The sequence below is a fragment of the Pongo pygmaeus genome, chromosome 6 (assembly GCF_028885625.2).
Source record: "Pongo pygmaeus isolate AG05252 chromosome 6, NHGRI_mPonPyg2-v2.0_pri, whole genome shotgun sequence".
NCBI lineage: Eukaryota > Metazoa > Chordata > Mammalia > Primates > Hominidae > Pongo > Pongo pygmaeus.
In genome coordinates, this window is record NC_072379.2 from 16,970,546 (window position 1) to 16,996,794 (window position 26,249).

Sequence of the window (26,249 nt, forward strand, 5' to 3'; positions counted from 1 at the left end):
GATAGAACAAGTTCAGCAGTTGTCGGCAGGCAAGGAGACAGATCCCAGATCAACTAAGGGGAGGGAGATGCCGAAAAGCATACAGGATCTGGTATCTGGAAGATGAGAGGGTGAACAGAATCCACACATATGCAAAAGCCCTTAGTACTCTGCCAGGGGTTCTTATCTGTCTTTCAAACAGCATTCTGGGAATGGGCAACCCAACATTCACATACAAAAAGACAGACTTCTAAGATCAAGTAATATCTAATGTCTTTAATATATGCAGTTACAGACATTTAGGAGAAGTAATGCTTATTGTACACCTACCATGTGCAAAGTACAGCACAATCACTTTTGCATGCTTGATGTCATGGATTCTTGACATTATGCTGCAGAATTAGAAGGTTTATCCCCAGTTTTTGAAAGGTAAAGAAAATGAGGCTTGGAAATGTTAACATAACCAGGGTCATAGGGTCAGGGTGTGGGTGAGCTGGAAGTTGAAGCCCAGATGACTCTGAAATTTGCAGTCTTTCCATTCCACCTACCAATGATGTTTCAGACGAGACAAGCGTGAGTCGAGTGGCTCTGAGAGACGATTCCTCTGCAGTGAGGAAACAGAAGAAAGTTGTCAAAGATTCTTAGCCACAAATGAAATATCATCTTCTCTTCTAATTTTTTCCTCCAAAATTTCATTATCAGGCTGGGCATGGTGACTCACACCTGTAATCCCAGAGCTTTGGGAGGCTGAGGCTAGAGGATCACTTGAGCCCATGAATTCAAGACCAGCCTGGGCAAAAAAGTGGAACTCCAGCTACACACACAAAAAAACCTTAATTAGCCGTGTGCAATAGTGTGTGCTTGTAGTCTCCGCTACTTGGGAGGGCGGAGGTGGGAGGATGGCTTGAGCCCAAGAGTTTGAGGCTGCAGTGAGCCATGATCACACCACTGTATTCCAGCCTGCTGGATGACAGACTGAGACCCTGTCTCTCAAACAAATGAAGACGAAGAGGAAGAAGAGGAAGGGAAAGGGGAAGAGGAAGGGGAAGAAGAAAGAGAAGGAGAAGGAGAAGACAGATTCAAAGTCAGGTCTTAACATTTTTGCCTTTCTGGCAGGAAATGATAACTGAAATCAGACAATGGATTTTGTTGGGGTTTTTTTTGTTTGTTTGTTTTTGTTTGTTTGTTTTTGAAATGGAGTCTTGCTCTGTTGCCCAGGCTGGAGTGCAGTGGCATAATCTTGGCTCACTGCAACCTCCACCTCCCAAGTTCAAGCAATTCTCCTGCCTCAGCCTCCTGAGGATTACAGTTACACACCATCATGGCCAATTAATTTTTGTATTGTTGTTGTTGTTGTTGTTGCTTTTGTTTTTGAGACGGAGTCTGGCTCTGTCGCCCAGGCTGGAGTGCAGTGGTGCTATCTCGGCTCACTGCAGGCTCCACCTCCCGGGTTCATGCCATTCTCCTGCCTCAGCCTCCCAAGTAGCTGGGACTACAGGTGCCTACCACCACGCCTGGCTAATTTTTTGTATTTTTAGTAGAGACAGGGTTTCACTGTGTTAGCCAGGCTGGTCTTGAACTCCTGACCTTGTGATCCACCCGCCTCAGACTCTGAAAGTGCTGGAATTACAGGCATGAGCCACCGTGCCCAGCCTGGATTTGGTTTTTTAAGACAGGGTCTCGTTGTGTCACTCAGGCTGGTGTGCAGTGGCTCAATTATAGCTCATTGCAGCCTCAAATTCCCAGGTTCAAGCAATCCTGCCACCCCCGCCTCTCAAGTAGCTGGGACTACATGTGCGTGACAACACACCCTGCTAAGTTTTAAAATTTTTGTGGAGATGGGGGTCTCGCTGTTGCCCCGGCTGGTGTACTCTTAATTTTCATACTTCCATTCAGGTACATTAAGTAGTTGTCTGACCTTATTTTAAGCAGTTTTTTCTCAGAAGATAGCGTTGCTTTGCTATACTTTGCACACGGTAGGTGTACAATAAGCATTACTTCTCCTAAATGTCTGTAACTGCATATATTAAAGACATTAGATATTACTTGATCTTAGAAGTCTGTCTTTTTGTATGTGAATGTTGGGTTGCCCATTCCCAGAATGCTGTTTGAAAGAGAGATAAGAACCCCTTTTTTGGCAATGCCCAAAGCAGAAGCCCTGGTAAATTAAGAAAGAAAGTTGGCGACTGTGCGGGGGATTTTGACACATGGAAACCCAACTACAAATTGCTCTTCCAGGTCGTAACTTGCACGCAGTAAAATATACACCAATTCAGTGCACTGAATAATGAAAACTAGGTTGCAGTAATGATGTAGAAGTGACCTAAAAATATGGTGTCTTCACCGCCATGCTGAGAAGCCAATGGTGATTTTCTGTTTCAAGAAAGTGGCATTGTTCCATATTATGTTTAGAACTGTGGTTTGTCTGATAGAATGCAGCTGAACATTTTGTCCCCTGTACCAAAGGCACATGGTGACAATGTTTGTGTACACTCTCCAGCATGCCCCATACATGGAATCAATCTGGAATTATTTTTTAAAAAGGATTGGAGTTTAGCATTTCATGGGAAATGCCTGTGTCAGGAATTCAGTAACACGTTAGTATGCTATGTCAAAACAACTGTACTAGTAAAACACTTCACATTGCACCATCTGAGAATAATAGTATTGCATGAGGCACAAAACTCTCACCCTGAAATGAGTGTCAGCCTGTCTCACCTGATAAAGTTGTCAGAAAATATTTTGATCAGTGTACCTGTAGTTATTGTGTTTGCTTTCCTTTGTGAAAGACTGGAGTCACTAGCAACCTGGATTAACTACCAACGTTTTTTGTTCTTTCTTCATCTTTACCCAAGGAAACTGAAAAATATCTGCTTCTGGTATGATCATTGATATGGTTTGACTGTGTCCCCATCCAAATCTCATCTTGAACTGTAGCTCCCATAATTCCCACATGTTGTGGGAGGAACCTGGTGAGAGATAATTGAATCATGGAGTGGGTCTTTCCCATGCTGTTCTCGTGATGGTGAATAAGTCTCATGAGATGTGATGGGGTGGTTTGTTTTGTTTTGTTTTGTTTTGATTTTTTGAGACAGAGTTTCAAAAAACTCATTGTTGCCCAGGCTGTAGTGCAATGGTGTGATCTCAGATCACTGCAACCTCTGCCTCCCCGGTTCGAGTGATTCTCCTGCCTCAGCCTCCCAAGTAGTTGGGATTACAGGCATGTACCACCACACCTGGCTAATTTTTGCATTTTTAGTAGAGATGGGGTTTCACCATGTTGGTCAGGCTGGTCATGAACTCCCGACCTCAGGTGATCCACCCACCTCAGCCTCCCAAAGTGCTGAGATTACAGGCATGAGCCACTGTGCCAGGCTGATCTGATGGTTTTATAAGGAGAAACCCCTTTCACTTGTTTCATTCTCTGTCTCGCCTCCTGCCATGTAAGATGTGCCTTTCACCTTCCGCCATGATTGTGAGCCCTCCTCCACCATGTGGAACTCTGAGCCCATGAAACCTCTTTAAAAATTACCTAGTCTTGGGTATGTCTTTCTCAGCAGCATGAAAATGGACTAATACAATCATCAAATGCCAGAAAGAAATCTACCTATCTAAGGTAGATTTCTACCTATCTGAGGACTGCCTTCTTCAAATAATGAAATGGAATGGAAGCCCATAGAGTACAAGCAATGTGTATAAGCTCACCTAATAGTGGCAGAACCAAGCTTAGAACCTACTGAGAGACAGGTACGTTATGGGGAAGCATATGTTGATAAGACAGAACATAATTCCAAAGGAGGACGTAAAATACATTTTCATCTGGTTTAATTTGAGTGAAAAAAAATCCCCACAGTTTCTCATATTTAAAAATAAAACTTTTAACGTAGGCAAGAAAATTAGTATGCTCTTGAGGATGAGATTTCATATGAAATTTCAGATTTAAATATGATGCAACATTGAGCAGTATATAATTACCAAAAAGGTCACATTTGTACAATTTTAAATATCTAAATAACAAATTATAAAGGGTATCAATATCATTCCATTTTAAGCATCTTATATGTATTCTGAGAACAAATAATGTCTTGGCACTTGCTGTGACGTAAAAGGCTCTGCAATAGAACTTAAAAGACTTTGGTTTGAGTCCTCAGTTAACTGAAGTGGGCCTCTTAAAGAAGTCATTATATGAAAAACACTTTCACACGCATGTTTGTAGCAGCACAATTCACAATTGCAAAAATATGGAACCAACCTAAATGTCCATCAACCAATGAGTGGATAAAGAAAATGTGCTATATATACACCATGGAATACTACTCAGCCATAAAAAGAAATGAAATATAATGGCATTTGCAGCAACTTGGATGGTGTTGGAAATGATCATTCTTTTTTTTGAGACGGAGTCTTGCTCTGTCACACAGGCTGGAGTGCAGTGGCACCATCTTGACTCACTGCAACCTCCACCTCCTGAGTTCAAGTGATTCTCCTGTCTCAGCCTCCCGAGTAACTAGGACTACAGGCACATGCCACCAGGCCCAGCTAATGTTTGTATTTTTAGTAGAGATGGAGCTTTACTATATTGGTCAGGCTGGTCTCGAACTCCTGACCTCAGGTGATCCACCTGCCTAGGCCTCCTACAGGCATGAGCCACTGTGCCTGGCCTGGAAACCATTGTTCTAAGTGAAGCAACTCAGGAATGTAAAACCGAATATTGTATGTTCTCACTTATGAGTAAGAGCTAAGCTATGAGGATGCAAAGGCATAAGAATGATATGATGGATTTTGAGGACTCCGGGGAATGGTGGAAGGGGCGTGAGGGATACAAGACTACACTGGGTACAGTGTACACTGCTCAGGTGATGAGTGCACCAAAATCTCAGAATTCACCACTAAATAACTCATTCATGTAACCAAAACCCACCTGTACCCCAAAAACTATTGAAATATATTTTTAAAAAATAATAGGTCTCCTTGCTGTTGGTGTCTTCCTTTGAAAGAAGGTTTCTAGTTAATTTTAGGGCAATGGTCATATCCATTATTGTCTCACTATCTTTTATCTCAGTCTTTTGGAGAAAAGAAAAATTGAATTATGCAACTTTGATCAAGAAAGGGCCATCATGATTATACAGTCAAACATTTTTATTTTACAGTTGAAGAAACTGAGACCTAGAAATATTAAATGACTCTCATGGTCCCTTAAAAAAAAAAAAAGACACCCTGAGAGTCAGCTTGCTTTCCATTCTCCTTCCCTTTTTCTTTCCCATCACCTTCATCCCTTTTTGGAATGTCATGTATTGTGGAAATTAAAAGACAGTACCTGATTGGAAACCTGGGTTCCCCTTTGAAAAGTCTGTGCTTGGCCAGGTGCCGTGGCTCACGCCTGTAATCTCAACACTTCGGGAGGCCGAGGCCAGCAGATCACCTGAGGTCAGGAGTTCGAGACCAGCCTGGCCAACATGGTGAAACCCCGTCTCAACTAAAAATACAAAAATTAGCCGGATGTGGTGGTGCATGCCTGTAACCTCAGCTATTCAGGAGGCTGAGGCAGGACAATCACTTGAACCCGGGAGGCGGAGGTTGCAGTGAACCGAGATCGTGCCACTGCACTCCACCCTGGGCGCCAGAGTGAGACTCTGTCTTTAAAAAAAAAAAAAAAGGAGGCCGGGTGCAGTGGCTCACGCCTGTAATCCCAGCACTTTGGGAGGCCAAGGCGGACGGATCACGAGGTCAGCAGATTGAGACCATCCTGGCTAATACGGTGAAACCCCGTCTCTATTAAAAATACAAAAAATTAGCCAGGCGTGGTGGCAGGCACCTGTAGTCCCAGCTACTCGGGAGGCTGAGGCAGAAGAATGGCATGAACCCGGGAGGCAGAGCTTGCAGTGAGCCAAGACTGTGCCACTGCACTCCATCTTGGGGGACAGAGCGAGACTCCATCTCAAAAAAAAAAAGGAAAGAAAAGTCTGTGCTCTTTCCCAGAGGCTTTTCTTCCGTTTTTCTCTACAAACTACACTGTGTCTCTGCTTTCACTGGTGGTAATTTCTGGAACAACTTAGCATAAACACCTTTGGGGAAAGCAGACATTCCGTGTTGCAAAAGGAGAAAAGTGGAAAATAAAGATTCCAGAATCAAAATTTCACTTTATGAAAATATTATAAAGTTTCAGGGAAAAATTGAAAATTCAGCTAAAAGTTGAGAAAAGGGGTAGGTTGCCAATATGTGATCACCGCCACCCTGCTCGTGGTTTGGAATGGGGGACCAAGCGGAGTGTTCTATTCTGCTTTTAGGGGGTCCCAGCTCTCACACCAGCATCTGACATGTATCCAGCCATCTAGATTAGGAATTCGATGACTATAAAAACATAGTTTTAGCTTCTTCTTCTTAAATGGATGTGTATCTTGGGTTGGTTGGCTATAATTTGTTTTCCCTATTTCTTAAGTGGGCTGTCCCTGTCTCTCCCCCAATACATTCTTTTTCCTACCACTTCGTCACTCCCAACCACCTTTCAATGCTTTTGACATTTATTGCTAATAAAAATAACAACACTTATCATCTAAAAGTTAGTATTTCAGTTTGAAAGTTTTATGTACGTTATTTTTACTTGGATTTATGTCACTCCTCCAAGCAAAGAATAAATAAATAAAAGCACTTTATCAAATTTATAACCTACTCAAATTCAGAGATTTCTGAATAGGAAACAGACCAGGGACACTTAGCCAAGATTAGCTTAAATAGAAGCCAAAATTTTGCATACGGGGCTCTGAAGAAAGATGTTCATCTTGAAAGGTCGTGTCCACACGTGAAACGGGAAGTGGATAATGAGGGTAATTACCTCTGCACCAGAGGCCGTCCAGCTTACCTGTTCCCTGAAATGCCCAGGTAACTAACAAAGGCAAACATGTTTTCTGGTCTCAATTATATCCTAATAATTATTCCAATTCTCTGCTTCCTTTTGAGTGTGAAGATCTGGGCTAAAAGGCTTTAAAAAACAGGCTGAAAAGGTTTCCCAGACGTAAAGCAGATTTTACAAAAGAAACTTCTGGCAAGTTTAATGTAAGTAAATCAGAAACATATGGACTATGTTTCCCTCAAAATACCCATGGGTTTGAAAGCCCAGCAAACACATAAAAAGTAAAGGGAAACTGTTTTCCAAAGCTGAGCTTATTTAAAAAACTACACGCTGGAACAGAAAGCCTGGCTCAACCCACCCAGTGCAGGGGATGGAGCTGGTGGTCCGGCAGCCACCAGCGCCTACCCCAGAGCTGATGTCGACAGTCTTCATTTCTGAAGATGACGTGATTGATGGAGCCTTGACCTGTACATATGGGCGTGACTGAGAAAACATCACTCGGTACTTCCCATACTGAAGACATGACTTCATAGCTCCTTTGCAACCATCTGTAGTGAATGTTTACACAGCCTGTTTCTCTTCTTGAAGGCCTCTCATGCTAAACCATCAGGCTGCTGTCAGGCATGCATTAACTGAGCATTTAGCACGCACCCCGTAGAGAAGGATCACAGAGAAAGAGACGATCCTATGCCGGCCCAGAAGGTGAATTACAGACTCCGAATTGGAAGGTCCTTAAAGATACCTGAGTTTCTCTTTCCACCCTGTGCGGGATTCTGGTTGCAGTTTGCAGTCTAGATCGTGGAAAGAATGGTCACAAAATAACTCAAATGGTGACCAGCACAGCATGGATTCCTTGTTGACAGGCAAGGTCCTTAAACAGTAGCAAGTGGTGCTCGTGTTGGTGGGTGATGCTGGTGTTGGCGGGTGAGGCTTGGGAGAACAAATTGAAGGTTGATGGAGAGTAACCCGGCCAGAGCCCAAGCTCTCGGTCTATCCGTCAAAGCCAGGCTTATTTATGCTTTGGAGTGCAGTACTGAGGCCACTAACTTACACATAAGCTTTTTTGTTTGTTTGTTTGAGACAAGAGTCTCGCTCTGTCACCCAGGCTGGAGTGCAGTGGCGCGATCTCGGCTCACTGCAAGCTCTGCCTCCCGGGTTTACGCCATTCTCCTGCCTCAGCCTCCCGAGTAGCTGGGACTACAAGTGCATGCCACCACGCCTCGCCGATTTTTTGGGGTTTCGCCAGGTTGCTCAGGCTGGTCTCAAACTCCTGGGCTAAAACAATCTGCCCACCTCTGCCTCTCAAAGTGCTGGGATTACAGGCATGGGCCACTGTGCCCCGCCACATTTCATGCTCTTATCACAGCAAAACTTGTGTTACTAATGTAGCAAATTATGTGTCTGGAATCCTTTCAAAGCTCAGTAACACATATTGAGTCCAGATTATTTTAGAAGACTATTATTATCCCATAATCTATATACGTGTTAACATTGTGTTCAATTTTGCATTCAAATTTACAAGATAGATCTGTCCTTATGTCAATGTTCACCCAGTGTTATATTATGTCAGACTTGCTTCCTTAATTCTGAATGATCTTTTTCTGAATTAAAGTACTATGTTTAAGAAGGAAAAAAAAAAACAAACCTCAAATGGAAAGAACACAGTTTGGAGAGTCAGACGTCCTGATATCAGGTCTCAGAAACACTCTGACTGTAGACCTGTTGTTTGACCACTCAGAGCATCAGTTTCCTCTTCAATTAAATGGGAATAAAAGTCAAATTACCTATTGGCAGGCGAATCATGTGAGGTTGGGAGTTCAAGACCAGCCTGACCAACATGGAGAAACCCTGTCTCTACCAAAAATACAAAATTAGCGAGGCGTGGTGGCGCATGCCTGTAATCCCAGCTACTCAGGAGACTGAGGCAGGAGAATCACTTGAACCCAGGAGGCGGAGGTTGCAGTGAGCTGAGATTGCGTCACTGCACTCCAGCCTGGGCAACAAGAGCGAAACTCCGTCTCAAAAAAAAAAAAAAAAAAAAAAAAAAAAAAAAATATATATATATAATGTCTGTTCCCCACCCAGGCTGTAAATAAATAGAAAAACAAAATGAAGAGTAAGATGGGGGCCAGAATTTATTCCTGAAAGAGGCTCAGTTGGAAGGCAGAGTAGAATGAGAAATAAATGGACCTGAAACCCAGATGAAGACTGAAGACGTGTTCAATCCCAGGCCACGCCGGGCTGACACAGGCTTCCACACGCCAGAGGGGATTGCTGAATTAGAGCTTGGAAAGTCAAAGGAGAATTCAGAGCCTTAATGAGCAGCTCATCCCAGAAAGAAACCACAGAGCTGAGTTTACCTGAGCTCATCCAGATTATTCTTCCACATCTGCCAGACAGATCCTGCCGCTCTCAAGAGAAGGAATGATTAAATGGGTAGAGAACAGCCAGAAGTGACTCATAAGATGTCACCTCAATGGAAATACCAGGAGTAGAGAAGTGAGCTAAGTAGGACAACGCATGGGAAAGTCCTCTTGTGATCTGCAAAACGTCGTGTACATTTCAGACTTTTGCTCAATCTGCCTGCACGTATGATAAGTCTATTTGCTCAGTTCCCAACACTAGCTTCCAGAAAATTTAGGTTGAAAAAGACATTGTTCCTTTAATTAAGATTACAGTCTAGTAGAAGAAATAGAGAAGGAATCCCCAAATTACGGTATACAGTAAGTTTGCAACTTATTATGCAGACACTGAAGTCTGTGTAAGATGTAACAGGCATGCAGAGAAGGGGTCACTGATTCATTACATGGCCAGGTAAAGCTCGTTGTGGAAATGACATTGGATTGCTGAGACTGGAAGAACACAAAGTAGCTGGGAATAAGAAAAAGTGGGGCTGGCTGTGGTGAGTTAAGCCTATATTCCCAGCTACTTGGGAGGCTGAGATGGGAGGATCACTTGAGGCCCTGAGTTCAAGACCAGCCTGGCCAACATGGTGAAAGCTCATCTCTACTAAAAATACAAAAATTAGCCAGGCGTGGTGGTGCACGACTGTAATCCCAGCTACTCGGGAGGCTGAGGCAGGAGAATCGCTTGAACCAGGGAGGCAGAGCTTGCAGTGAGCCAAGAGGTTGCACTGCAGCCTTGGTGAAAGAAAGAGACTCCATCTCAAAAAAAAAAAAAAACAAAAAACAAGTGAGAATTGGAGTGGCTTTCAAGGCAGAAGGAAGAAGGCACAAAGGGAAGGGATGGGACATTTAAGGGAACTGAAAGTCATTCCACATAGCTGTAGGAGAAATCACCTTAATGTTATGAAGAATAATCAGAAAAAGCATTACATTCTAAAACAATACAGTAGCATGCAAGAGTAAGAAAACTTGAGGCCGGGCGCGGTGGCTCAGGCCTGTAATCCCAGCACTTTGGGAGGCCAAAACGGGTGGATCACGAGGTCGGGAGTTCAAGACCAGCCTGGCCAACATGGTGAAACTCCGAATCTACTAAAAATACAAAAATTAGCTGGGTGTGGTGGCAGGCGCCTGTAATCCCAGCTACTCGGGAGGCTGAGGCAGGAGAATAGCTTGAATACCTGGGAGGCGGAGGTTGCAGTGAGCCGAGATTGCACCACTGCACTCCAGCCTGAGCGGCAGAACGAGACTCTGTCTCAAAAAAAAAAAAAAAAAAAAAGAGAGAGAGAGAAGAAAAGAAAACTTGATACGGACATGGCTGATACAAGATGAGCACTCCATCACTTCTGAAATGTGGTTAAGTATAAGGGTAGAAATGAGACCAAGCAAGGAGGGAAGATTTTAACTGACTTGAATAATTCTACTTTTGTTTTTTATAAAACAGAAATTGGGCTGGGCATACTGGCTCATGTCTGTAATCCTAGCATTTTGGGAGGCCAAGGTGGGAGGATCACTTGAGCCTAGGAGTTTGAGACCAGCCTGGGCAACATAGCAAGACCTTGTCTCTCCAAAAATATATTTTTTTAATTAGATAGGTATGATGGCATGACCCTGCAGTTCTAGTTACTCAGGAGGTTGAGGTAGAAAGATCACTTTAGCCCAGGAGTTTGAGGCTGTAGTGAGGTATGATCCTGCCACTGCACCCCAGCCTGGGTGACAGAGTGTCTCTAAAAAAAAAAATTAAATTATTTAAGAAAGGACTCTGTGTGTATGTGTGTGTGTGTGTGTGTTATAGTGTGTGCCATAAGTGAGGTCTGGAAAGTTGCATCCCAAAATGTTAGCAGTGACTATATCTGGCTAGTAGAATTGCTAATTATTTTTTGCTTATCTTCATTTTCTATCATAAATATTTACCATTTTTACAAAAGAACCAATAAAACTGACCTGGCCACAGAAGGTTTTCTATGTAAATTACACTTTCAAATTCATACCAAGCATGGGGTTGTATAATATTGCTAGCTCTTTCTAGCAATTAATAAGCAGGTCACATGGCCCCAGGTTATCTGAGTCCTAGTTCTGCTTCTCCCCCATCTCAGTTATGAACTTCCAGAACATTTGCAGTGAACATTAGGTGAGTACAGTGATACAATAGCTCCCTGGTTCCTGCTGGCAGGATTCATTCAATTGTGAGCTCAGAAAAGAGGTCAAGTTCCATCTCATCCTTCCTTCATTCATTTATTCATTCAACTGTATTTACTGAGGCAGGCCCTGTCCTAGGTGCTGAGAGCAAAAGTGTGGGCAAACAGACCCGGCTTGACCTCATGTCACTTACTGAGGCAGAGCTCTGCAAGGCCCATGTTTCACACCTACAGAGAAGACTAAATATTATTACATACTCTTGCAAGCACTGTGGCCCCATTTTTTTTCCTTTGAGTTTCCACAGTTAAAAATGTCTGGGTCAACCCAAAATATTCTTTTTTGGATACGTGAATTTTTTTCTTTTTATTTAACATAAACACTACATACACAAGGCAAGCGACACACATTCTGCTGGACTTTTCATCTTTCACTTAAAAATCTACCTTGGCCAAGTGCAGTGGCTCATGCCTGTAATCCTGGCACTTTTGGGAGGCCAAGGCAGGAGGATCATTTGGGTCCAGGAGTTCAAGACCAGCCTAGGCAGCATAGCAAGACTCTGTCTCTCAAAAACGTGTATTAAAATATTAGCTGAGTGTAGTGGTATGTGCCTGTAGTTCCAACTACTAGGGAGGCTGAGGCAGGAGGATTGTTTGAGCCCAGAAGTTCGAGACTGCAGTGAGCTGTGACTGTACCACTGCACTCCAGCCTAGGTGACCCAGAGTAAGACCCTGTCTCTAAAAAAAAAAAAAAAAAAAAAAAATTCTTAAAAATCATATTATGTCAGTAAACACTCTCTTTTGCATATCAACAAGTATAAATACTTTTCTAAAAGTGAAATGTACATTTGTGATTGTGATAGATGTTGCTAAATTGCTCTCCACGAACACTGTTCCAATTTACACTTCCGCCATGCCTGCTGTCCATTCCCACCCCTAACCCAGCATGGTATCAAACTCTTGATCTTTCCCCAATTCATAGGTAAAAAATGATATCTCGACCAGGTGCGGTGGCTCACGCCTGTAATCCCAGCACTTTGGGAAGCCAAGACGGGTGGATCACCTGAGGTCAGGAGTTCGAGACCAGCCTGGCCAACGTAGTGAAACTAAAAATACAAACTAAAATACAAACAAGTACCCAGGGTGGCAGGAGGCACCTGTAATCCCAGCTACTCAGGAGGCTGAAGCAGGAGAATCGCTTGAACCCGAGAGACGGAGGTTGCAGTGAGCCGAGATCTTGCTACTGCACTCCCGCCTGGGCGACAGAACAAGACTCTGTCTCAAAAAAAAAAACAGATATCTCATTTTAGTTTTCATTTGCATTTCTATTGTAAGTGCAGAACATACTTGAATGGGATTAAAGAGCCGTTTTGCTAAAAGCCTGTTTACTGCTACCAAACACAATCTCTTTAAGAGACAAGGACTGCAGACTCTCCAGAAAAAAAAAAAAAAAAAAACAAAAAAAAAAACACCATGCAACAGCAGGCAGTATCAATCTGTTCTGAACCACCACTGTGAAGCAATCGACTGTGCTTTCCACCTATAACCTGAGGATTCAAAAGCTGCTTTCTGGACCACGGCGGAGAAATCTCAGAGGAGAACAAAACCAACGTTTGAGTGCTTGCTATACGCCAGGCACCAAGCTCTCCAGGGATTCTCGTTTAATCCTCCTAACATGTTTAATCCAGGAGGCTCTGAGAGGTTAAGTGCCTGCTCAAGCTCACATAAACTGGAAATGTCAGAGGAGGACTTGAACCCAGCCCTAGAGCCAGGTGTTTGTGCGCTACACCACACAAAAGCTACGTGCGTGGGATGATATCATAGCTCACTCCGGAAGGCTCACTGGATGCCTCCTGCGATGCTGAGATGGTTAATGTCCATTCGGCTGCATCCTGAGATTCATAGGCTAAGTGGCCATCTTTGGAATTTAGTCATAACCTTCTAAGTAGAAGTATACTATAGGATTGCCCATGTATGGAGCCCAAATGAATATAGGCCTCAATAAGATTTCTTATGATGTCAGCTTCCCTTAAGACACACCCATCACATAAGATTCAACATTGCATTAACTTGTACAATTATTGAAGACACACTTGTCACAAGCACCTAGAACTGTTCAGAGATTTAAATATTGTTGCCGGGCATGGTGGCTCATGCCTGTAATCCTAACGCTTTGGGAGGGTGAAGCAGAAGAGGGGCTTGAGTCCAGGAGTTCCAGACCAGCCTGAGCAACATAGCAAAACCCTGTCTCTACAAAAAATAAAATTAGCTGGGCTTTGAGGTATATGCCTGGAGTCCCAGCTAGTCAGGAGGCTGAGGCAGAAGGATTGCTTGAGCCCAGGAACTGGAGGCTGCACTGACCTATGATGGCACCATTGCACTCCAGCCTGGGCAACGAAGAGAGACTTGTCTCTAAATAAATAAATGAATACAGTTAGTAAGACCCAAAAAAGGGCTAGGAATTGGTGCACCCAGTGTCTCGGTAATAGAGATTTGTTCAGGCAAACCAATCTACTCCCACGGTATGAGGAAGTAAAGGATCAGTAAGAGGAAATGTCTTTGTTTTTTGAGAGTGAGTCTTACTCTGTCACCCAGGCTGGAGTGCAGTGGCGCGATCTTGGCTCACTGTGACCTCTGCCTCCTGAGTTCAAGCAATTCTTCTGCCTCAGCCTCCATAGTAGCTGGCATTACAGATGCCCACCACCACAACCAGCTGATTTTTGTATTTTTAGTAGAGATTGGGTTTCACCACGTTGACCAGGCTGGTCTCAAGCTCTTGACCTCAAGTGATCTGCTGGCCTTGGCCTCCCAAAATACTGGGATTACAGGCATGAGCCACTGTGCTCAGCCGGAAACATTGTCTTGAAGGAACATATCTTTCAAAAATGTTATTAAAGTGAGCTATGGCCGGGCAAATAAAAGGTATGGCTCATACCTGTAATCCTAGCACTTTGGGAGGCCAAGGTGGGAGGACGGCTTGAGCCCAGAGGTTTGAGGCCAGCCTGGGCAATACAGCGAGTCCCCATGTCTACAAAAAGTTTTTTTTTAATTAGCCAGGTGTGGTGATGTGCACCTGTAGTCCCAGCTACTTGGGAGGCCAGAGTGGGAGGACGGCTTGAGCTCAGGAGTTTGAGGCTGTGGTGAGCTATGACTGCACCGCTGCATTCCAGCCTTAGTGACAGAGGAAGTCCCTGTCTCTTACACAAAGAAAAAAGAAGAAAGGGAAGAAGAAAGAAGAAGAAGAAGAAGAAGGAGGAGGAGGAGAAGAAGGAGAAGAAGTAGAAGCAGGAGAAGAAGAAGGAGGAGGAGGAAGAGGAAGAAGAAGGGAGGAGGGAGAGGGGGAGGAAAAGGAGAAGAACAAGAGGAGCAGGAGAGGAGGAAGAAAGAAGAGGAAGAAGAAGGAGGAGGAGTAGGAGGAGGAGAAGATTATAGAGGAAGTAAATGCCAAAGGTCAGGTGAGCACAGACTCATAAGTCAACATTTCTGCTTGAGCCCAGGAAGTCAAGGCTGCAGTGCACCATTGCACTCCAGCCTGGGCAACAGAGCAAGACCTTATCTCTCAAACTAACATAAAGTGAGCTTCCAAGCAACCCTCCTCCTCACGTCTGGTGCTACCTACAGCAGAGCTACTCGGGGTGTGGTGTGAGAACCCTTTGCTACTGAGCCACAAGATAATCACAGAAATCAGGAATAAGCATTTAGAAACTTTTATAGCAATTTGGCAGAGTAATTTTATGCCTGTTGAATCTGATAATGAAAAAATGGGGGCTTGTAAGAATTTTTTATTAAAGCCATTAAAATGAAGAAGTGTTTTAACATGTGACAAGCGCTCACACCACAGGGGTTGTAATGACTCAGGATAAGGAAGCCCAGGCATCTATTGCATGATGAAGAATTTCCAGGGCCCCTATGTACCCAGCCATGCACAGCACAAAGCACCTTCGCAGTGGATTGGCACTGCCATCTGCCACATTTTCTCTGCAAAAGGTCTTTGGCAAACGTGGAAACTACCATCTCACAACTGTTGCTATGGGAGGTTGTATTAAAAATGTGCAAAATGGGTTTTTTGGATAGAAACTTCTGTTCATCATCTCAAGAAGGGGCAGAGCCTCTGAGAAAATAATTGAAGAATTATGTCACATACTCCAGAAATCTGTATCCAAAACATCGGAGCGGCCAAATTCCAGAGAGCTGTCAAGAATTCCTAAGGATATGCTAAGTGAAATAAACCAGACACAAAAGGCCAGGATTGTATAATTCTGCATGCAGAGCCCAGGATAGTGGGGAACATAGGGAGCAAATGTTTACTGCATACAGAGTTTCTGTTTGGGACAATGAAAAAGAACTGGAAATGGATAATGGTAATGGTTGCACAACATTGCACATGTATTAAATGCACTTAAAATGCTTAAAATAGCAAATCTGTATGTATACTGTACCACAATGAATAACTAAATAAGAATTCGCGAGGTATTTTCTGAGAACTCATTGCTTATTAAAAAGAGGGCCGAGTGCAGTGGCTTACACCTGTAATCTCAGCAATTTGGGAGGCTGAGGCAGGAGGCTTACTTGAGCCCAGGAGTTTGAGACCACTCTGAGCAACAAAGCAAGACTCTCATTTCTACAAAAAAAATTAAAAATTAGCTAGGCGTGATGGCGCACATCTGCGGTCCCAACTACACCAGAGGCTGAGGTGAGAGAATCGCTTGAGCTTGGGAAGTTCAGACTGCAGTGAGCCATGTTCACACCACTGCACTCCAGTCTGGATGACAGAGCAAGACCCTGTCTCAAAAAAAAAAAAAAAAAAAAATGAGACCAGGTGCAGGGCTCACACCTGTAACCCTAACACTTTGGGAGGACAACGCAGGCGCAACCTTGAGGCCAGGAGTTCAAGACTAGCCTGGGCAATATAGCGAGACCTCATCTCTACAAAAAAAAAAAATTAATTAGGGATGCTGGCATGTATCTGTACTCCCAGATACTCAGGAGGCTGAGGCAGGATTGCTTGAGCCCAGGAGTTCGAGGCTGCAGTGAGCTATGATCGTGCCACTGCACTCTCAGCCTGGGTAAGAGCAAGATCCTGTCTTTAAAAAATAAAAAAAACCCCACATTTTCTTAATCCAGTCTATCGTTGTTGGACATTTGGGTTGGTTCCAAGTCTTTGCTATTGTGAATAATGCCGCAATAAACATACGTGTGCATGTGTCTTTATAGCAGCATGATTTATAATCTTTTGGGTATATACCCAGTAATGGGATGGCTGGGTCAAATGGTATTTCTAGTTCTAGATCCCCGAGGAATCGCCACACTGTCTTCCACAATGGTTGAACTAGTTTACAGTCCCACCAACAGTGTAAAAGTGTTCCTATTTCTCCACATCCTCTCCAGCACCTGTTGTTTCCTGACTTTTTAATGATTGCCATTCTAACTGGTGTGAGATGGTATCTCATTGTGGTTTTGATTTGCATTTCCCTGATGGCCAGTGATGATGAGCATTTTTTAATGTGTTTTTTGGCTACATAAATGTCTTCTTTTGAGAAGTGTCTGTTCATACCCTTCACCCACTTTTTGATGGGGTTGTTTTTTTCTTGTAAATTTGTTTGAGTTTATTGTAGATTCTGGATATTAGCCCTTCGTCAGATGAGTAGGTTGCAAAAATTTTCTCCCATTCTGTAGGTTGCCTGTTCACTCTGATGGTAGTTTCTTTTGCTGTGCAGAAGCTCTTTAGTTTAATTAGATCCCATTTGTCAATTTTGGCTTTTGTTGCCATTGCTTTTGGTGTTTTAGACATGAAGTCCTTGCCCATGCCTATGTCCTGAATGGTAATGCCTAGGTTTTCTTCTAGGGTTTTTATGGTTTTAGGTCTAACATCTAAGTCTTTAATCCATCTCGAATTAATTTTTGTATAAGGTGTAAGGAAGGGATCCAGTTTCAGCTTTCTACATATGGCTAGCCAGTTTTCCCAGCACCATTTATTAAACAGGGAGTCCTTTCCCCATTTCTTGTTTTTCTCAGGTTTGTCAAAGATCAGATAGTTGTAGATATGTGGCATTATTTCTGAGGGTTCTGTTCTGTCCCATTGGTCTATATCTCTGTTTTGGGCACATATACACCATGGAATACTACGCAGCCATAAAAAATGATGAGTTCATGTCCTTTGTAGGGACATGGATGAAACTGGAAACCATCATTCTCAGCAAACTATCGCAAGGACAAAAAAACAAACACCACATGTCCTCACTCATAGGTGGGAATTGAACAATGAGAACACATGGACACAGGAAGGGGAATATCACACACCAGGGACTGTTGTGGGGTTGGGGGAGCGGGGAGGGATTTAGGAGATATATCTAATGCTAAATGACAAGTTAATGGGTGCAGCACACCAATATGGCACATGTATACATATGTAACTAACCTGCACATTGTGCACATGTACCCTAAAACTTAAAGTATAACAATAATAAAAATTTTTTTTAAAAAACCCACACTGGTCATCCTGTCTGGATCTAGTTACTGCACTTGTAAACCAGAAATATACCTTTTGCTCATGGGGAAAAAACATGGGGTAAAGAAACCAGATTGTTTCAAACTCAAAAAAAAAGCAGTCAGGAATTCTACCAGCATTAAAACTCCAGTGATTCTTAGTGTCATTTGACATTCCCATTGATCATCGAAATCTTACTGAAATTTTCCTCGCTTCCACGCAAAATCCATCTCCTCACTGATTGCCTGAGCTGATTCAGCAGATCAGATTGGCTGGGTGAGACCCTATCTTCGTGTGCAAGCTCCAAACACCCTGCATATAGTGGAGGAGGGTGTCATTCAATTCTATTTTCCACTTAAGATATATAAGCAAAAGTTTCCTTTCATGGAGTCTGCAAACAAGCTCTCCACAAACTCTTCTCCATAAATCTCAGCAGTTTTATATTCTTCTGAGACTCCTACATCTTTCTGCATCTCTTTAGCTCATTGTTAGAATAGATGTTCTCCAAATATCCATTTACTAGCTTCTTTTGTCTCTCTGTATTCTTTCCTGGAAAGCTCATGCTCCCCCTTAGCTGCAGTAAGCCACATCTTTCTCACTATGATTCTGATTTTTTTTCTTCCCAGCCTGAAACCCACAATTCTGACTGCTCACAAGCACTTCAAGCTCTGCATAATCAAACATATATTACATTTCTTCCTCAATCTGATCTTGTGCTGGGCACTTCTGTAGAAGTGCCTTTTGTAAAAGGCACCAAGATGTACCCTCTCAGTAACCCAAGCTTGGGAGCTCCTGCATTCCTGTGATATCCCTCCAAGTCCTTCCCCTGCCCTCTGGTTTTCCTTCCCTCCATCCGTCTGGCACATATCTGATTAGATCACTCCCTGGCCCATGTGACGTGTCGAGAACCAGGGTAATAATTGATCAGCCTTTGCAAACATTAGAACATTGTAGTTCCAAGGACCTCAAATCATCACAAATCAGAGGTTAGGGAAAGCTCCGGTATGGGAAGCTGGAACTTGCCTGGAATTCAATAAGGGGCATCTGGAAGCTGGAAATATCTCACCTTTTTTTTTTTTTCTAGAGACAAGGTCTCACTCTGTCACCCAAGCTGGAGTGCAGTGGCATGATCACAGCTCACTACAGGCTCAAATTCCTGGGCTCAAGCAATCCTCCTGCCTCAGCCTCCTGAGTAGCCGGGACTACAGAAGTGTGCCACCACACTTAGCTAATTTTATTTTATTTTTTGTAGAGATGGGGTCTCACTATGTTGTTCAAACTGGTCCCTAACTACTGGACTCAAGCCATCCTCCTGCCTCAGCCTCCCAAAATGCTGAAGTTACAGCTGTGAGCCACCTTACCTAGCCTCTGAAATGCCCCACCTTTATGCCAAACCTAAAGACACCATTCCAGTACTTAGTGAGCAGTGGCAATTACAATACATCCTCCCGGCATTGTGAGATGCAGGTCGGCACCAGCATCAGAAAAAGTGGAAGGAGTTGGAGCCTCAATAGATAGGATGGGGGCAGCTATTCAGGCTCTCCTCATGTACTGAGCATCATTTATGTGCCAAGCATTATGCTAGGGAGCTAGAGACAGAAAACCAAGTCCCAGCCCTTCAAGGAATTCCCATTCCAAGGAAGAAATATAAAGTTGCAATACAGGGGCCATGAGCAGTGGCTCAAACCTGTAATCCCAGCTACTCAGGAGGCAGAAGTGGACGTATCACTTGAGTTCAGAAGTTCAAGACCCCCAGTACTTTGGGAGGCTGAGGCAGGTGGATCACTTGAGGTCAGGAGTTCAAGACCAGCCTGGCCAACATGGTGAAACCCTGTAACTACTAAAAATACAAAAATTAGCCAGGCGTGGTGGTGTGCACCTGTAATCCCAGCTACTTGGGAGGCTGAGGCACGAGAATCACTTGAACCTGGGAGGCAGAAGTTGCAGTGAGCCGAGATCCCGCCACTGCATTCCAGCCTGGGCAACAGAGTGACTCTGTATTAAAAAAATAAAAATTTTTTAAAAAGAACTTCAAGACCATCCTGGGCAACATAGAGAGACCCCATCTCTACAAAAAATAAATATAATTAGCCAGACTTGGTGGCATGCAACTGTAGTCCCAGCTACTCAGGAAACTGAGGCAGGAGTATCACTTGAGCCCAGGAGATTGAGGCTGCAGTGAGCTGTGAAAGCACTACTGCACTCCAGCCTGGGTGACATAGTGAGACACCCCTGTCTCTCAAAAAGAAAATTACAATATAGGATGATCTTGCTTCACTAGAAATATACACAGGACACCAAAGAGCAGACAGGAGAGGCCCCAACACTGGGAACTTGGGTGAGGTGGTAGAGACTGTGGATGACTTCACAGAGGCTGCCACCTCCGAGGTTTGAGCTAGGATTGAAAGGATAACGGAAGAGCCTTCCAGGAAGAGGAACCACATGGGCCAAGTGGTGACGGGAGTGTGGGATCTTAGAAAGTATCTGGTGTGACAGCATGGCCATGAAGGGGACTAGCAGGAAATGAAGCTAGAGAGGTACTGGGAGCCAGGACCACACAAAACTTTGTACAGCAAGCTAACCCAGACCCTTAACCTTCGCCTGTGATCTTTCAAGCAAGGATTATAAATCATCAACAATTAACCTTTAGGATGGATGTCAATGTAGACACCATCAAGTCCAGTTCTCTCATTCCAAAGGCTGGGAAAGGAGTTACAGTGAGAGGAAGGTGTTATCCCTGTACCTTCCAATAATCCTTGCATATTCCACTACATTATGGAATTAAAAACCCCCACACACAGAGTCTCCATGAAGAGCTAACCATAGGCCAGGCATGGTGGCTCATGCCTGTAATCCCAGCACTTTGCAAGGCCATGGTGGAAAGATTGCTTAAAACCAAGAGTTTAAGACCAGCCTAGGCAACATAGTGAGTTCCCGTTCTATAAAAATTAAAAAACTAATTAATTGAGAATGATGATGCATGCCTGTAGTCTCAACTACTAGGGAGACTGAGGTGGGAGGATCGTTTGAGCCCAGGAGTTCAAGGCTGCAGTGAGCTACGATTGTGTCACTGCACCCCAATCTAGACAACAGAGAGAGACCCTGTCTTAAAAAAAAAAAAAAAAAAAGAGTTAACCGTGCAAAATAGACTCGATGACAAGAGGCGGGTGGGGAGGCTCCAAGGTACCTGCTCCAGGTACTGCTCTTGAAAGCAAGCCTTATGGAAGAAATTATCAATTGCAGAAAGAATAGATTGCCCAAAGGCTTAACAAGGAAAAATAAACACCTTTCAAAGACAAGCCTAGCACTATCTGTGAGCCATCCCCAGGCATAGGCACCCAACGCCAGAATGTGTTAACAGCACTTAATGCTTTCATATCCCTAGCCAGCCCTAAGACAAACAAGTAGCCTTAGTCATAATCAGAACAAATGGTCAAATACAGGCATATAATCTCTAAGTTCAAAATTTTAAATGGTGGAGCGGGCTCCGTGGCTCACCCCTGTAATCCCAGCACTTTGGGAGGCCAAGGCAGGCGGATCGCTTGAGGTCAGGAGTTTAAGACCAGCCTGGCCAACATGGTGAAACCCCGTCTCCACTAAAAATGCAAAAATTAGCCAGGCATCATGGCAGGCGCCTGTAATCCCAACTACTCCGGAGGCTGAGGCACGAGAATCATTTGAATCCAGCAGGCGGAGGTTGCAGCGAGCTGAGATCTCACCACTGGACTCCAGCCTGGGTGACAGAGCAATACTCTGCCTAAATATATATATATATATATATATATATATATATATATATATAAAAAACGGTCACTTTACTGTTTGTATTGTTTGTATATTTATTTCTGCAGCAGTAAAAGGGATTCTTAGCACAGTATGAGGGCTGGAGGATACAAGAAGGTTGTACTAACTAGCTAGAGACGGTGGGGGTGTGATTAAGCACTAACTTCATTTGTTTGGGGTTTTTGTTTGTTTTTCGTTGCTTTTTGTTTGTTTGTTTGTTTTTAAGAGACAAGGTCTCACTCTGTTGCCCAGGCTGCAATGCACTCGTGCAATCATAGCTCACTGCAGCCTCCAATTTCTGGATTCAGGTCATCCTCTTGCCTCAGCCTCCCAGGTAGCTGGGATTACAGGTGTATGCCAACAAGCCTGGTTAATTTTTTTTTAATTTTTTTAGTGATGACAACTCCCTATGTTGCCCAAGCTGGATTCCTGGGCTCAAGCGTTCCTCCACCTCAGCCTCCCAAAGTGCTAGGATTACAGGCATGAGTCACCACTCCTGACCTAACCACTAACTTTGAATCCAGATGTAGAGAGATTCAAATCACAGCTCATTCACTTAGAAAGTGTGACTTTGAGCTGATTTATTACCTCTTCTTTTTTTTTTTTTTTGTTTTGAGACAGTCTCGCTCTGTCACCCAGGCTGGAGTGCAGTGGCACAATCCTGGCTCACTGCAACCTCTGCCTCCCGGGTTCTAGTAATTCTCCTTCCTCAGCCTCCCAAGTAGCTGGGACTACAGGCATATGCCACCATGCCCAGCTAATTTTTATATTTTTAGTAAAGACGAGGTTTCACCATGTTGGCCAGACTGGTCTCAAACTCCTGACCTCAAGTGATCTGCCCTCCTCAGCCTCCCAAAGTGCTGGGATTACAGGCATGAGCTACCATGCCTGGCCTGATTTCTTACCTTTATAAGTTTGCCTGAATTGCCCAGCACACTACTAGGCACTCAGGGTGTTTGTAGGCTCCCTAACCACGAGTCATACATCTGTGGGAAAGTGATTGCAAAAATAGCCACAATGACTCACATTTCTGAATCTAGGTGTCTTTCCACACCAGCTCTGGACTTACCGGGTGACTTGTTTTGACAAATAGCACATGGCAAATGTGACACAAGCAGACCTCCACAGAGGGCTTCTGTATTGAAGTTTTTCCCTCTGGTTATTCTTGTGAATCCTCCACCATAGGAATGAGCCTGGGCTAGCCTGTTGGATGATGAGAGACACATGGCCAAGTCAACTTATTGCCCCCTAGCTGACATGGAGCCAACCCCAGACGTGTGAGAGTGGCCATCCTAGGTCATTCGACCTCAGCTGAGCCAGCTGGGCCACTCTAAGAACCACCCAGCCAAACCAAAGAATCATAATGGTATGGTTTGGCTCTGTGTCCCCACCTAAATCTCATCTTGAATTGTAATATCCACATATTGAGGGAGGGACCTGGTGGGAGGTGATTGGATCATGGGGACAGATGCCCCCCCTTGCTGTTCTCTTGATAGTGAGTGAGTTCTCACAAGATCTGATGGTTAAAAGTGGCAGCTTCCCCTACACTCTCTCTCTCTTCTGCCATTATGTAAGACATGCCTTGCTTCCCCTTCACCTTCCGCCATGATTGTAAGTTTCCTGAGACTCCCCAGCCATGCAGAATTGTGAGTCAATTAAACCTCTTTTCTTCATAAATTACCAAGTCTCAGTATCTTTATAGCAGTGTGAAAATGGACTAATACATATGAGAAATCACAAATGTTTGTTGTCTTAAGGCCCTCCATTTGGACTGGTTTGTTATGCAGGAAAAGCTAACAAAAGTACTGCTTAGATGTTAGGAATTCCTGTTTTACGGCCTCAGGTCTCTCTTTATTCAACATGAGAGATCAATAGAGTAACATCAAAATGAGGACTCTGAAAGCTATAAGCCTCAGAGATGTCTCTCTTAACTACTGGAAAATTTCATCATCTATCTTTTAGATACCTCGAGTCAGGGCCAACATGAAATTCATTATATTCCCCACAAAACCAAACAAAAATTTTTCTTCTTGGTGCTCTGTTCCCAATACGTGAAACAGGAACATTCTTGTCAACTCTTCCCTCTTATTTACCCTCTTAACCAGTCAGCCACCAGGTCCTGTCAATTTCACCTCTTAAACATTGATATGGTTTGGATTTGTGTACCCCACCCAAATTTCATGTTGAATTGTCATCTCCAATGTTGGAGGAGGGGACTGGTAGGAGGTGATTGGATCATGGGGTGGATTTCCACCTTGCTCTTCTCATGATAGTGAATGAGTTCTCCCAAGATCTGGTTGTTGGTATTTTTGTTGGATGAGGAGGGGTGTTTAGTTTTTGTTTGTTTGTTTGTTTGTTTTGAGACAGAGTCTCGCTCTGTCACCAAGGCTGGAGTGCAGTGGTGCAATCTCGGCTCACTGCAACCTCCACCTCCTAGGTTCAAATGATTCTCCTGCCTCAGCCTCCTAAGTAGGTGGGATTACAGATGTGCACCACCACACCTGACTAATTTTTGTATGTTTAATAGAGACAGGATTTCGCCATGTTTGCTAGACTGGTCGCGAACTCCTGACCTAAAGTGACCCACCCATCTCAGCCTCCCAAAGTGCTGGGATTACAGGTGTGAGCCACTGGGCCTAGCAAGATCTGGTTGTTTGTAAGTATGTAGTACCTCCCCTTTCACCCTGTTCCTCCTGCTCCAGCCATGTAAGATGTGCCTATTTCCCCTTTGCCTTCTTCCATGATTGAAGGTTTCCTGAGGCCTCTCCAGCCATGCTTCCTGCACAGCCTGTGGAACCATGAGCCAATTCAACCTCTTTTCTTTATAAATTACCCAGTCTTAGGTAGTTCTTTATAGCAATGTGAGAACTGACTAATATTGTAGTATTTCCTTCACTTCTCTGTGCTTCAGTTTCCTTAATTATAAAATGGGAATACTCAAATGAGGATACTACTGGCTCCTCCCCTTCCCCTTTATCCCCATTATTTGTACCCCATGGAAGTCTCTTATGCTGTCCAATCAACACTATTGCAATAACCCCTCAGCAATGTCCTGCCTTCAGAATGTTCCCCCTCCAATGCAGCTTCTCCCTGAGCCAGCTACTTCCCTGTGAAAACTCTTCAGCACATCCTGTTGTCTGTGGGATAATGACCAAATGCCTTAATAGATCACATAAATAGATCTTAATAGATCATCCCTTCCTGATACAGTTTGGCTGTGTGTCCCTCCCCACCGCCACAAGTCTCATATTGAAATGTAATCTCCAATGTTGAAAGTGGGACCTGGTGGGAGGTGACTGGGTTATGGGGGCAATTTCTCATGAATGGTCTAGCACCATCTGCCTTGGTTCTGTCCTCATGATAGTGAGGGAGTTCTCCTGAGATCTGGTCATTTAAAAGTGTGTGGAGCTTCCCACCTCACGCTCTTGCTCCTGCTCTGGCCATGAGATGAGCCTGCTCCTCCATTGGCTTCTGCCATGATTGTAAGTTTTCCTGGTGCCTCCCCAGAAGCTGAGCAGTTGCCAGCATCATGCTTCCTGTACAGCCTGCAGAAACATGAGGTAATAAACTTTCTTTTCTTTATAAATTACCCAGTCTCAAGTATTTCTTTATAGCAATATGAGAATAGACCCATACGCTTCCCAAGCCAGTCTCCTCTCCACTGCCATTTCCAGTTCTACCACGTTCCATATCTCACTGACAGTTCCCCCATCATGCCAGGCTGCTTCTTGCCCCAGGGCCTTTGCACATGTGATTGCATAGACACAGAATGTCTGTCTCCTTTGTTCCCTTTTTAGTTTCTATTCACTATAAGGTTCAACTCAGAAGTCATATTTTGGCCAGGCACGGTGGTGCATGCCTGTAATCCCAGCACTTCGGGAGGCTGAAGCAGGATAATCGCTTGAGTCTAGGAGTTCAAGGCTGCAGCGAGCTATGATCATGCCACTGCGCTCCAGCCTGGATGACAGAGCAAGACCCTGTCTCTTAAAAAAAAATCCATAAAGGGAAAAAATTGATGAAACTTTATGCACCCTGTGTGAAAGAAAAAGAAGTTTCACCCTTACATAAAGCACCCACCCAATTCTACCCCAGAAGTTAATCCCTTCCCCCACAAAGTCACTGTGCTTTGCACATTCCTTGAATTTTGCAGTTATCACACTATATTACAGTGGCCTGTTAATACTTCTGTCTCCCCCACCTTCCCAAAACCTTCCTACAAGCTTCCTTATTGCAGAATCTGCAACAGTAATGAGTATATAACAAGCATTCAAAACAAAAGTTTGTCTAAAATGAATGAAATCTTAGCATCTTCCCTTTTTCCTTACAATAAGGAAGCTTTGTGGATCTGTCATTAGTGACTTCTTAACGCAAATAAGCTCATTTTACAGAGTTTTGAACAAAATTGTGAATGCAGAATGTATAAAGTCTTCAGAGTTAAGATTTCTGTTTGAGATGCATCCTTTTCTATATTCGTACCCCCTGGTGAATTGTGTTAGTCTAGTTCTATAAAGCAATGTACATCTTTGACCCTCAGGAAGGAGTTCTAAGAATAAGGAATTTGATAACTCCCACAGAAAATTTTACATTCTGATAAATGCTCTGATAAAATAAAG

The 26,249-nt window shown here is 43.8% G+C and overlaps 1 protein-coding gene across 1 annotated transcript in view; it reads right to left on the reverse strand.

Annotated features, from left to right (window-relative positions):
- Nucleotides 1-237: 237 nt before the first annotated feature.
- Nucleotides 238-26,249, reverse strand: part of LOC129041422 (uncharacterized) — a 35,417-nt gene continuing 9,405 nt past the window's right edge. The window contains exons 3-5 of the mRNA XM_054496942.1: nt 25,053-25,181; nt 22,706-22,839; nt 238-583 (exon numbers count right to left, since the gene is read on the reverse strand). Of these exons, the coding sequence (XP_054352917.1) occupies nt 351-583; nt 22,706-22,839; nt 25,053-25,181 (496 nt within the window). The 3' untranslated portion in view covers nt 238-350. The remainder of the gene's footprint in view (nt 584-22,705; nt 22,840-25,052; nt 25,182-26,249) is intronic.